Source organism: Phascolarctos cinereus, unplaced genomic scaffold, assembly GCF_003287225.1.
Source record: "Phascolarctos cinereus isolate Bilbo 61053 unplaced genomic scaffold, phaCin_HiC Scaffold_7;HRSCAF=346, whole genome shotgun sequence".
NCBI classification, from domain to species: domain Eukaryota; kingdom Metazoa; phylum Chordata; class Mammalia; order Diprotodontia; family Phascolarctidae; genus Phascolarctos; species Phascolarctos cinereus.
This window is the reverse complement of record NW_027556180.1, coordinates 77179132-77193734: the sequence shown is the minus strand read 5'-3', so window position 1 is coordinate 77193734 and position 14603 is coordinate 77179132. Positions and strand designations below refer to the sequence as shown.

Here is a 14603-nt window from a genome sequence, read left to right as displayed (position 1 = left end):
TAGGGAGAACTAAAGGGAAAAGATGCATTTTCTGGATCCTAGATTGTAACTTAGATCATATCCTTCCTTGGAAACAATGTTCTAAATTGTGGCTAAGTTCCCAGGCTAGCCCATAAAAACTTAGAGAACAGCAGAAATTGTAACTAGTATTAAATAGGTTTTTGTGGGCTAATTATAATTTATAATTTATTTCAATGGGAAAATGTATTTGGAACCCTGAAACTGACATACAAATAACATTTTGGACTAGCCCATTTATAAGTTGGAGACAGCCTGTATTTTTAGAGAATGAAATAAATTCATAGAATTATGGAATTTAAGAATCAGAAAGACCCTCAGGGGCCTATTAGAACAACCCATATACCAATGGTTGTCTAGCCTCTGCTGATAGTACTCAAAGGGAGGAGGGAAACTGAGGGGAACCTGCTGCACCTTGAGGCAGTTCATTCAATTCTTTGGACAATTCAAATTATTAGGAAGTTTTTCCTGACATCAGCTTAAATTAGCCTTCTTGTAACTCATACCCACTGCAGTTGGTTTTGCCTTCTGGGGACAAACAAAACTGGTCTGATTCCTCCTTCACATGACAGCATTTCAAATGCTTGAGGACAGCTATCACGTTGCCCCACCCTGAGTCTTCTTTGCTCCAACCTAAACATACATGGTGGTTTCAACTGATTCTTCGGGCTCAACTTTCACCATCTCTCCTCTATTCTCTCTCCAGCTTGTCAATAACCTTCTTAAACCATGGTGCTCAGAATGGGGCATGGTATTCTGACAAGAGCAGAGCACAGTAGGACTCTCATTTTCCTTCTTCTAGAAGTTCTTCTTCTCTTAATGAAGTCCAAGATCTCATTAGTTTTTTGAGGGTTTTTTTGGCCACATCTCACTGCTGACTCATATTGAGCTATAGTCCAGTTAAAATCCCCAGATCTTTTCAGTCAACTCAAAAATCATTGAGTGATTACTATTTGCCAGGCACTATACTAAGCATTGAGAACGCAAATACATGCAGAAAGAAAGATAGTCCCTGCCCTCAAGGAACTTACATTCTAATGGAGGAATACAACACCTATTAGAGAGTTGAGGAAGAGGGGGTATATAGGAGTATGGTGGAGAAAGTCCTATGGAAATGAATTGGGAGTGCAGCAGAAAAACTGCTCTCTACCACCCCCACCCAAACCCATCTTATTCTTGTGAAACTGATTTTTTTTTTCACTCCAGTGTAAGACTTTTCATGTATCTCTATTGAATTTTATCGTATTAGATTCCACCCACTGTGCTGGCCTGTCAAGATTCTTTTGAATCCTGATATTTTCATCAACCCTATTAGCTCTCCCTTTCAACTTTGTGTCATATACAAATTTATAAGCATGTCACTTAATTTTTAAAGCCATTGATTAAAAAATGTCCAACAAATAAGACCGAGCACAGATCTTTGAGGTGTACTACATTGGTGAACTCCTGCCATGTTGATGTTGGAACAGGAAGACAGGAAGAACTATCCTTTGCATCTGACCATCATTCCTAATATTCTAGAAGTGTATTAGTATGGTACAAAACTGTTTATAGCAGTTCATTGCACCCTGACCAAAATCAATGCAGAATTCGGACACGAAGAGATATTTTGCCTCTTACTGTGCATCATTCTACTAACCAGAAAACAGTGTATTGCACTGGCTCTGCCCTGGAACTTTGGAAAGAAACAGATCTAAAATACAAATTTATCGTTGATCAATCTGCAAATAACTAGTCACTTCTTGGCATGATAGTGAGTCCTAATATACTTCATCATTTAAATAGCTTCTCTTTTAGACAATTCTTTATTCTCATTTAGAGAAAGAAGGACTAGGAAAAAGCAAATCAGACAGTCTGTCAAATTTGTGAGACTGTCAGTATTCACCCTCATTTAAAATGCTTTTGAAATGTGATGGGTTTTTTTCTTTTTTTCCCCCCAAGGTAATGAGCCTGTCCCCAGCTCCCTTGTCTCTGCTAATCAAGGCAGCACCAATTCTGACAGAAGAGATGTATGGAGACATACAGCCTGCAGCCTGGGAGCTACTGCTCAGTATGGATGAGCACATGGCTGGAGCTGCAGGTAACACAGGACGGGACCCACCCAGGGAGCCATTTGTTGTGGCAGCTCATATTTTAAAATGAGAGCTTTTTAAATTCAGGTTGATCTCCTAGATCAAACAGATAGTGTGGCATATTGCTCTAGATATAGCAGTGAGCTGAGAGATGGATCCTAGGTTCTAGGAATCGTAGGATTTTAGAGCTGGGAGGACCTTAGAAATTATATAGTCTAACTCTCTTATTGTAGAGAAGAGAAAGTTGAATTTCAAAGGTGAATGGTTACTCAACAATCATGTGAGAAGTAGATGGCAGTCCTAGGATTGAAACCCATGCCTCTGGAGGCCTTGATGCTATCTCCCAGCATGAGGGATTGGTTTTCACTTCTGGGCTGTTGAAGACATTCTGGAGATATAAAATAGGATTTTGCCTTATAGCCATACTTTCAGTGTATTTTTCATATAAAATATAATTCTAATTGATTTTTCTTCTCCTGTATCTACTGTGCAGCAGCAGCAACATAAATGGATATTTAGGGTGCCTAAAGGCAGTGTGCTAACCACTTTTTTTTAGAAATATTATAATATTTGGTCCTCACAACAACCCTGCAAGGTAGATTCTATAATTATACTCATTTCTCCAGTTGAGCATCCCTTAGCTGTCCCAGTTGAGGAAACTGATGCAAAAAGAAGTCAAGTGGCTTACTGGCCAGATTTGAATTTAGATCTTCCTAACTCCAGGACAATGCTCTGTCCACTGTGCAACATAGTTGCCTCTATCATAGATGCCTGGAGTACTACATTGAAAACCTCCTGCCATGTTGACATTGAACCATTAAAAACTGTCTTTGAGTTTGGCCATCCATTCCCAATATTTTCTTTATGTATAGAGATAAAACAATAATGTAAGGTAGCACATGCTAGGTAATAGATAATGATTAAAAGAAACAAAACAGGCATTCAAAGGAAGAAGTGATTACTTAGGAATTACTTGGGAAAAATGAAAATAGATGACATAGAACTTGACCTGAGTCATAAAAGAAGAACAGGACTTAGCCAATCAAAGATGGGGAGAGAATACTAGGTAGGGGAACCTTGTAAGCAAAAGGATAGAGGAAAGGGTGTGTATAGCATGTTTGCAGAACAATGAGAAAGCAGGGGGATAGTTAGGGGAGTAGTAAGAGATGACAGAAGAGTCAAAGATGAGTCAAAAGTTTTAAGCCTGAATGCTTGAGAAAAGAATGGTACTATTGACAGAAAGAGGAGACTCCAGAAGGGAAATTGATTTTGGGGGGAAAGATGATGACCTTGTTCTTCAACATGCAAGTTTAAAGTGATGACTGGGTAGATTTAGGTAGCACTGTACCAAAGGCGGTTGGAGATATAGGGCGGAAGCCCAGAAGAGAGGGCAGGAAGGGGAGATATATTGAGAAATCAACTGTCTGTGGGTGATGCTTGAAGCCATGAGGTTGGATGATATCTTTCCTAAAAAGGGAAATAAGGCTAACAAGAAGAACAGAGTGCTGAGCATTCAAGAATGCCCACATAGAGACAGATTCCTTCTGTGGGACACCATGTGGAGCAAAGGGAGTTGGAAAGAAAAGAGAAGGGGTGACTGGTCCCCCAAAAAGAGATGACATAAGAGGATAGTTTCATAGTAGCCAAGGAAGGGGAGTTTCAAAGAAAAGATCATTAAGAGTGTTATAAGCTAGAGAAGGCAAGGAGAATGATAAATGGAAAAAGATAGGTTTTGGTAGTAAGACATCACAATGTCTCTTTCAATAAGAATATTTTTGGGGCAGCTAGGTGGTGCAGTGGAAAGAGCACCGGGCCTGGATTCAGCAGGACCTGAGCTCAAATCTGGCCTCAAACACATAACACTTACTAGCTGTGTGATCCTAGGCAAGTCACTTAACCCCACTACCTAACCAAAAAAAAAAAAACAAAAAAAAGAATATTTTCCTTTTTTTCTTGTAAAGAAAAATAAATATTTATTGATATTTTTTGTTTTATTCCTTTCTCTATCCCTCCTCAAGTGTCATGCTTTGTTATAAAAAAAATACAAAAAGAAGTTTGTAAAACTAACCAAGACTCAAAAAAATTCATTATTTTATTTTTTTGTGGGGCAATTGGGGTTAAGTGACCTGCCCAGGGTCGCACAGCTAGTAAATGTCAAATGTCTGAGGCTGGATTTGAACTCAGGTTCCCCTGACTCCAGAGCCAGTGCTCTATCCATTGTGCCACCTAGCTGCCCCTCAAAATCCGTTATTATATATAGTATTATATATACTTATATGTGTGTGTGTGTGTGTGTATATATATATATGTGTGTGTATATATATATATGTATACATATACATATATATATATAGTATTCAACACCTTTAGTGCACCTACCTCTGCAAAAAGGGGGCTTACTCAGTTATCATAATTTCATGCCATTAAATTTTGTTGTTTTGTTTTGGGTTTTCATTTCATTATTGTAGTCATTGTGTACATTGTTTACTTTATCTTACAGCAGCAGTTCCTATGTCTTCCCATGCTTTTCTGCATTTGTCATATTCATCTTTTTCTCACAGTGAAGTAATATTCCATTACATTCATGTACCATAACTTACACATGAGGAAACTGAGACTGAAAGAGTTTGCATGACTTACCCAGGGTCATAGAGTTAATAAGTATCAGAGGCAGAATTTGAACTCAGCTTTTCCTGTCTTCAAGTCCAGTGCTCTAGCCGTTGTACCACTTAGTGGCCTCAGAGGTAAAGATAAAAGGAGGCAGCATATCCCAGGCATTTGGGATGGCCAATACAAAAGCACAGGCACAGGAGGTGTTATATGATGAACAGAGTGAAGGCCATTTTGGCTGCAACTCAGGCTGAAAGATGGGAAACAATTTCCAGTGAGGCTGGAAATGTATGTTGGGGCTAGGCTATCAAGATCTGTAAAAACTAAGCAGAGAAGCATATATTCTGGCCCTTAAAAAAAAGTTTGGAAAAAAAAAAAGATTGAATAGGATAGTCATGTCATCAGATCAATGCTTAAGGAAAATGACTTTGGAAGTAGTATGGAGGATGGACTGATCCCTCCAGATAAGGTCCCCTGCCTTCCCAATCTCTTATACTTATCTGACCTCAGACTTGAGTTCAAATCCTGATTCATATGCTTGCTAAATATGTGACCCTGGGCAAGTCATTTAATCTTTCTCTGTTTCCTCCTATGTAAAATGAAGATAATAATAGCATCTACTTCATGGGATTGTTGCGAGGATTAAATGAAATAGCATAAATGGAGTTTTAGATAAATTCAAATCTGTTATTGTTATGCACATACAACATAGGTATAAATTCGGTTTATTATTGTTATGTACAAATGACTTCCTAACATATTTGTTTGTGTGCATGTTATTCTTATGCTTGACAGTGTGTGCCTTGAGAGTAGTCAATGCTGTCACAGAATGACAGAATTTCAGAGTTAGCAGGGACCTCAGTGGCTTCTTAGTCCAGCCCAGATTCTATCCAGGATTCCTAGTGCAACACATCTGACAAGTAGGCATCCAGCCTTTCCTTGAAGACTTCCACTGAGGAGAAAACCACCCCTTCCCAAAGCAGCCCATCCCCATTTTGGATACCTCTGGCTTCTAGGAAACATTGCAGGGCATCAAGCCTAACCTTTCCTCTTTTCAACTTATACCCATTATTCCCTGTTCTACGCTCTAGGGGCAAACAGAATATATGCCATCTCTTTTCCACTTGGCCTTTTAAGTACTTGAAGATAGATAACATCCCGCTCACTTTATCCTTCTCTCCTTCTTGTTCACCAGACCTAGTTCTTTCAACCAATTCACCCATGGCATAGACTTTTAACTCTTCACCACTCCAGTTGCTTATCTCTAGAAGTTCTCCAATTTATTAGTGTCCTTTCTAAAATGCATTTTTCTGAACTGAACACAATACTCCCAAAGTGATCTGATTAGGGCAAAGCATAATGGAACTATCTCCACTTTATTCCTGGAAGCTGTGCTTCTCTCAAGTCCACATCAACTTTTTTGGCAACCACGTCACGCCGTTAACTCATATTGTTCTTAGAGTCCAGTAAAGCCCTTGTATCTTTTTGCCATTTAAAAAGATTTGAAAGATATAGTTTCTGGGTAACTTAATCATTTTATTAATAAGGCCAGCATGTTTATTAATAAAAGGATGGTCATTTAGCCATCTCTCAGACCAAACACCTCTCAGGGCTGTGGGCTCACAGTTTATATGCCCTCCAAAAAGTAGGTATTCCTCAGGGTGGCAATACTGATTGGTTAACAATTAATGAGAAAATGAATATTAAAATGAGGGTCTTGGGGGTCATGATTTGGATCACCCAAATCTTGGTCAAACAGATGTATAAATTTCCATATCACCTGTATGACAAAAGGGTGGATCCACATTTTCTCAGACCTGTCTGAGCAAACATAATGAGCAGTAATGTACCAATTAGCCCAAATTTAGAATTTCTTTCACTGTCTGATTAGATCTTGGTCTGGGCAAATCTTTAAGAGAGATTTCCCACACTGGTTGATTTCTGGATGAAGAAGTAGAATAGGGGAAAAACCTTGGTCCTAATACAATCATTAGTTATTAATGCCAGAGAGAAATAATCATTCTCACATTTTACAGTTAAACTGGTATCCAACCGTTCCTCCTCTATTTTGTACTGGGTGGGAGGGGAGAGTTCTTGAACCCAAATGTAAGACTTTACATTTATCCCTATTAAATTTCATTCTATTAAATACAGCTCAGAATTTCAGCCTTCCAAGGTCTTTTTGTATTCTGACTTTGTCATCTGTTGCATTGGCCATCTCTCCCAGCTTTGTCTCTACAAATAGAAAAGGATGCCATCTATGCTTTTATCCAAATCACTGATTTAAAATTAAAATTCAATAAAAAATTAAAAATTATTAAAAATAAAAATATTTAAATAGCACAGGATGATGCACAGATCCCTGAGGCACTCCATTGGAGGCCTCTCAAGTTGACATCAAACTATTAATGAGTATTCTTTAAGTTCCAAGTTCATGTAATTATACTATAATCTGTTCCACATTTTTTCATCTTTTCCATAGGAATAGCATGAGATAATTTATCAAACATTTTGTTAAAATTCAGGCAATCTGTATCTACAGCATTCTCCTGGTTTACCAGTTTAATAACCGTATCCAAAAAAAATTTAAAAAAGAAATCATATGAGGCTGGCATGACATATTCTTGATTAAGCCATGCTGGATCTTTGTGATCACTGCTTCCTTTTCTACCTTTTCCACTTTTACCACCTTCTTCCTTTACCTCCATCTCTTTAATAATACGTCCTAGAATCTTGTCAGGGGTTGAAATCAAGCCCATGAACCTATAGTTTGTAGGTTCTGTTCTCTATGCTTTGTCGCAAATTGGCTTCCTTGCTCCTGAGATTCCTCTTCCTTTATCCATGTTCTGTCTCAGAAATCACACTAAGTAGTTCCTTTAGAACAAGAGGATGCAATTCGTCTGAACCAAGTGACTTGAATTCATCAAGGATAGCTATGTGCTCTTGTAATCTCTTTACTTATTTTGGGTATCAACTCATTACTAGCCATTAATTTTTTCTTTATCCAGTTCAAAAATCATTGTATTTTTACCTATGAATTTCCAGTCCCTAGAACAGTACCTTGTAGATACATGATTCATAAGTGATGCTTGAATTGGTGGTGGGGGGGGGTTAGGAAGAGGGGGAAGGGGAGTAGGGTGAAATAGAAGATTAATTATAGAAGAAAAATACTACAGATTTCATCCTCGCCAGATTCCTTTCTTCTAGGGTTGGAGCCATCAACTTTCAGATGACTGCTCAGGCTGTACATCAACCCGAGGATTCTGCCCCGCTGACCCTGGCATCAGCCGGGTTTTTGAAGTTTGACCCCTCAAACAGGATCCAGAGAGGCAGGGACAGCTCTACACCCCTTGCCAGCAGGAAGCAGTTTCAGAAGTCCAGACTTTCGCTCCTTTCCCCAAAAGAATTTGTGTCAAATTTGTTTGAGGGGGGAATGATGGGGTGTGACCCAAGCCAAGGTCTTTGCCCCTTGCCCTAAGGGGAATCTGGCTCCCCTTTTGCCTACAGGCCCCAGCCCCTCATCTCCCTTTGAAAGCCTTGGCCTGCCTTTTGGTTTCATTCAGATGCCTTTCAGTTCCTTCATTATCTGTTTCCATTGTCTGTTCAATCTCTTAGACATTCTAATCTCTGGGAATTCTCACCCAGACCCTTTTCCCAGACCCTTCCCTGGTCACCTAAAGTATGTGAGATCTGCCCTAACCTCTCATGCCCGCTTGTCTTCATGGGCATCACCTGGCTGAGAATCTCAGGCCCACAAGGCTGAGAACCTCTCATGCCCGCTTGTCCTTGCGGGCATCACCTGGCCCTAAGTGTTTTATCACTAATAGGCTTTTCCTCTGGCTGAAGAAGATTTGAGTTGAATTCTTTCAGGCAAGGCCCGGTACCATGCTCTTGGGGTTCCAACAGCACCCCAAAAGTCCTAGACCTCTTCAGTACAACCAGTGAAAATGCCTAGAATTAAGAGGTAGAGTTTCTGGTTTGATGAACAATAAAGAGGCCAATGTCTTAGGAACTCGGAGTACAGGGAGAGCCTTCCATATTTCCTTCTTTCCTTCTTCCTTCCTTCCTTTCTTCTTCCTTTCTCCTTCCTTCCTTCCTTCCTTCTCCTCCTCTCTTCTGATGGTTATTTAACTGATAGTAGAATATTTTTCCTTGTTGTATGTTAGTTTCAAAAACTTTCACTTAACAAAATGTTAATAAAAGTGACAAATTAGAAAGTTTTCCTCCCCTTATTTGACATTAGGGAGAGCTGCTGTAATAGAGGAAATATCTATGTCTCAGCCAATTAGCAGACAAATACAAAACTGTGGCTCAAGACAATGATGATGATGATGATGTTGATAGTAACAATAATAAGAACCATGAGCTATAATATGTAAAAGTTTCCAATTAAATTAGATGGACATTGAACAACAACAAAAAAATTACTACAGATTTCAGAGCTTAGAGTTCCTCATTTTACAAATTAAGAACCTGAACCCCGTAGAAATTGAGTTGTCCTATGATCCTACAGTATTCTAGTCACTCAAGTTGTAAGTGGCAGCTCCATTATTTGAAGAGAGGCCTTCAAATGAAGTACTCTTTCTATCATACCACAAGAAACATAGGTATCCCATGTCAGAGATTTACTAGCTATATGACAATGGCCAAGTCAAACTTTTTGAGTCTCAGGTCCTCATCTATAAAATGAAATTGTAGCTATAGGAGGTAGAAGAGTCAAAGGAAAGTTTCTTAAGATAAGCAAAACCTGACAACAGTTGTAGGTGAAAAGTAAAAACTATAGAGTTGGCAAATTCTATCTCCACCATAGCCACTGGTTCCTTCTTCCAATCTGGATTTATGTGGCTCATGATTTATCATCTGATATATGGTAGCATGGTTCATGATCTTGTTTCTGATCGCTGTTTGGCTTTCTTTTAAATCAAAAGCCACTACTAACACTCACAAAATCTCTTTCAGCATGTCTCTCTCTTCATTATTTGGGAATGATAGTATCGCAGTTTGAGAATTAGAAGAGACTTCAGAAATCATGCAGTCCAATCTGTTCCTGAAAAGAATTCTCACTACAACATACCTAATAAGTGCCCATCTAGCCTCTGCTTGAAGGCCTCCAGGAAGAGGAAACACACTACCTCACCAGACAGCTCATCCTACCACCTTTGGATAGTTTTAATTATAAGTTTTCCTTTATCTTCATAAAATCTGAATTAAGTTTGAAATGTGAATTTTTTTAAATATCAAGAAAATTTGATGTATTTTTAAAAATGTACTTCTTCACTTGAAGGGTAGTCTCATTAAAAAATCTCAAAATTTCAGCAAAGCTATTTATTTGAAACAAAATTTTACTTTGGATGAAATGACAAAAACAGAGGAATCCAATTTTAAAAGAAATAACAAGTAAAAGTTTGTTTTAAGTAGGTCAGTGGCTAGAGTTATTTAACTGGAGCTCATAGGCGACAGTAGTTTTAGCAAAAGTCACCATTATTTGGCCCTGTCAAAATGTCATTACACTATGAGACCATAAATTGGAAGCTGGTGGGTGGAATGAAAGATGGTGCTTCCTGCCTTGTCTGAAATGAGGTGCTTTCTTGCCAGCATAGTTGGACAGGTTTCATTTCCCCTAAGGGGCATTCTCACCAGAGCTGGAGAGTTGTTTTGCAGACACTAAGCCCAGTGACATGTCCTTGATTAATGCTGGATTGCTTTTTTCTAGCTGCCATGTTCCTGCTATGTGCAGTAAAAGTCCCAGAGGCTGTGTCTGACATGCTGATGTCAGAATTCCATCACCCAGAGACTGTGCAACGGCTCAATGCTATCCTCAAGTTCCATACACTCTGGAGATTCCGCTACCAGGTGTGGCCTCGAATGGAGGAAGGAGCTCAGCAGATTTTCAAGGCAAGGATGGGAAAATTATGGGAGGTTCGTTCCTGGGCCCTAAATTTTATTCTAAGCTTTTCTTTTCAAACCCACCTGATATAACCTGGAGGGAAACTTCTCTAGTGAGCAGAATAAAATCATTTCAAGATCTTTTGATAAAATTATTTCAACTTTTTGATGAAATCATTTCAAACTTTAAAAAAAAAATTTCAGTTCCATTTAAAAATGGTAGGTCATCTGCTGAAGTTGGTTAAGTGGAGCAATTTTATATGCATTTTTTATTTTTATTTTCAGTTCCAAATTCTCTCCCTCCCTCCACCCCCTCCCCTACCCATTGAGAAGACAAGAAATATTATATCCGTTATACATATGAAGCATTTAATGGAGTAATTCTTTTAAAGCTATTTTTAATGGAGTAATTCTTAAGAATCCAAACTTCCTGACACCTGCTTTTCTAAAATAATGGGCTATAAATAGAACTTGGCTAAACAAGGCTTTTTCATTAACAATAACAATATTCATATAGCACTTTAAGGATTACAGAACACTTTCTTGCATATTATCTCATGTTATCTTCCCAATAACCCAGCAGCTATTATTATCCCCATTTTACAGAGGTTAAAGTGATTTGTCCAAAGTCAAATAGCTGGTAGTACAACTCAGGTTTCCCCCAACTCCAGGTCCATAATGCTTTCTATCATGCCATATTGACTGCCATTAGTTCCTCAGTGCTGATTTCAAAGTTGTAATTACAGAGTTTTCCATTACAAAGAGCCAGAAGGCTGTAATCCCTCTGTGTGATGCTCAGCTATAGCTGAAATTATCTCCTTGTGTTCTAGTAAAGACAATTTCACCTGGAAAATCTCTTTTTATATCAGAAACCACTGCCCTCTGTAATATGGCTATAAATTCTGAGTTATATAGTAAATTTTCAAGGGCTTCATTTAAACTTTTAAAGATTAAAACTGCACTAAGTTTTTTGGGACACCCACTATATGATGAATATGTGTATATGTATGTGTATATGTGTGTGTGTATGTGTGTGTGTGTATACACACACACATATATATATATATACACACACATATACCACACCTACACATGTACACATATATTCATACATATATATATACATATATGATACTAGAAACAAAGTGATATATTTTTTTTTTGGAAAGGCACTTGGGGTTAAGTGACTTGCCCAGAGTCACACAGCTAGTAAGTATCAAGGGTCTGAGGCCACATTTGAACTCAGGTCCTCAGGACAGAGCCAGTGTTCTATCCACTGTACCACCTAGCTGCCCCCAACAAAGTGATTTGATGGGAGAAAGTACTAATAGCTAAGGGAATCAGGAAGAACTTCTTATAGAAGGTAGAAGAGTTTCTTGTAGAAGAACAGCTGAACCTTGAAGGAAACTAGGAACTCTGAGAGACAGAAGTGAGGAGGGAATCTATTCCAGGCACAGGAGACAGCCCAGAGTAAAGGTGCTGAGGTGGGAGTTGGTGCGCTGAGTGTGAAAAATAGCAAGATGACCAGTTTAGGTGAACATAGAGGGGAGTAATGTACAATAAGACTGAAAAAGGTAAGTTGGGACCAGGTTGTCAAGGGCTTTAGGTGCCAAAGAGAGGAATTAATATTTGATCCTATTGAATTCAGGGAGGGATATGGTCAGAACTATGTTTTATGAAGATAAGTTTGACAGGAGAGAAAAAGGAGAGTTGGATATGTAGATCTGAATAAGTGATCTGCAGTTATTTTTATTATTGTTTATTATGTAATTATTTTATTTTTATTTCATTTTAATAAATAATAAAATATATTATTTTATAATCATTATATTCATATATTATATATAATAATTATCATATATAATTATAAAATATAAGATAAATATATAATAAATAAAACTATTTTATTATTATGCAGTTATTATTACAGGGCTTTACTAAAATGGGGTTGCATTTAAATGCCATGTTTATGGAGCCTTCCAGAGCTCTGAACAAGAACTGGAAAGGATCTTAGTTAGAGGTCATTTGGTCAGTGGTAGTTTGGTGTAGTGACCATAACAGCAGACTTGGAGTTGGAAGACCTGAGCATGAGTTTCAAATCTATATGCTGCATGACCTTAGGCAAGTGGTAGTGGTGGTGTTGTTTTAACCTGCTTTTTCTTCTTCTATAAGCAGGGATAATGTTGATTCTACCTACCTCACAGGGGTAGGGAAGATAAAATGAGACACAGGATGAGAAATATTTCATAAGCTATAAAAATTTATGCAAAGGGAAGGTGGCATTTAGTCCAACAACTTCATTTTACATTGGAGGTAACTGGGCTCCAGAGAATCAAAATGTCTGGTCCAGATCACAGAGCTGGTTAACAGAGTTGGCACTAGAAACCCATCCTTGTCTAATGATGCTATGTAAATATGTTTCATTGTTATCAAAATCTTGCAGTAGCTGGAGAACTATTACTACAGCCTTACCACCATTGGACCCCTTACAGGCTGCCGTTACAACTTTGTCTCTCCCTACAATATTTTCTCTTTCTTCCTAAGAGTCTCTATTTATGTCTCCTTACAGATTCCTCCTCCTAGTATAAATTTCACCCTGCCCTCGCCAGTACTGGGAATGCCTTCAGTCCCCATGTTTGATCCCCCATGGGTACCACAATGCAGTGGGAGTGTACAAGACCCAATTAATGAAGATCAGTCGGTAAGTGGCATAGAAATTGGTTTCTATAGAAGCAGAGTTAAGACCTAAGGTTACATAGTAAAAGCTCAAGGAACTTTTAAAATAATAATGATGATCCCTGATGGCTATAAAATCTATAGCCATATACTTTTAACATGTTCTCTGTGATGACTGTGATTTACTAACTAGAAGAAAATTAATGTGCAACATTCCCAGGTTCAGCACTCAGCACTAGTCTTTCATACTCTCAATAACAAAAAATCAATTAATGAAAGACTTCACGTGCTTATTTTGTATTGCTTAATGTGACATTTTTAATTAAAAAAGGAACACATTAACAAAGTTTGCATTTTCATTGGTGTCCTTGTGACTCTGTCACCTGAAGCATACATACATACACACACACACACACACACACACACACACACACACACACACACACACACACATATATATATATATATATGATGTCCCAAAAGTCTTAGTACAGTTTTAATCTTTAATAGCTTTTTGGGACATCCTTACATATTAAATTAGAGAGGCTTTTAAAAATGCCTTTTTAAATTTTAAATTTTCAACGTGATGGTTGGTTTGATTTCCTAATGCAAAGTTGATTGTCCCATGGACATGTTGGAGTGCTCTTTCCTATCTGTACATCCTGGCTTGCCTGGTTTCCCTTCAAGTCTTAACTAAAATTTCACTTTCTACAAGAAGTCTTCCCAATCCCTCTTAATTCTACCGCCTTAGCTCTACTAATTGTTTCCTACATATCCTGTTTATAACTTGTTTATACATATTTGTTTGCTTGTTGACTCCCCTATTAGGTTGTGAACTCCTTGAGCACAGAGACTCTTTTGCCTTTCTTTGTATCCCCAATACTTAGAATAGTGCCTAACACACAGTAGATGCTTAATAAATGTATATGGATCAATCCTAGTCTTGATCACTGAATGGGTGTTGCCTCAGTCAAACTGAGACCTGTTAAAGACCTTAGCTTAAAAAGGCCAAGGTGTCCCACTGCATCCAGGGCCATCTCCAGTCATTCTGATCTATATCTTGCCACTGGATCCAGATGGCTCCAGAGACAAAAGTGAGGCTGGTGACTGCACAGCCCTCCCTCTCTTGAAACCAATTCATTTGCATGTCATAGCATCACTTTCCTGATGTCATAGTCCTCTTCAAGAATGAAGGATACAACAACAAATTGACTGACTACTCATATTCCCCACAGTTCTCTAAGAATCTAAGTCACAGAGAAGATAATGGCCTGCATTAGTGTAGGGAGTTTGCTTTTGCTCACTAGGAATTTCACCCATAACAATGAAATCATAGATCCA

The 14603-nt window shown here is 38.3% G+C and overlaps 1 protein-coding gene across 3 annotated transcripts in view; it reads left to right on the top strand.

Annotated features, from left to right (window-relative positions):
• UNC80 (unc-80 subunit of NALCN channel complex) overlaps positions 1-14603 on the top strand; it is a 222492-nt gene that overhangs the window by 129236 nt on the left and 78653 nt on the right. For all 3 annotated transcript variants that reach the window (XM_021008767.2, XM_078147389.1, XM_078147390.1), the window contains 3 exons: positions 1960-2098; positions 10414-10595; positions 13156-13287. In XM_021008767.2, coding sequence (XP_020864426.1) covers positions 1960-2098; positions 10414-10595; positions 13156-13287 — 453 coding nt within the window. The remainder of the gene's footprint in view (positions 1-1959; positions 2099-10413; positions 10596-13155; positions 13288-14603) is intronic.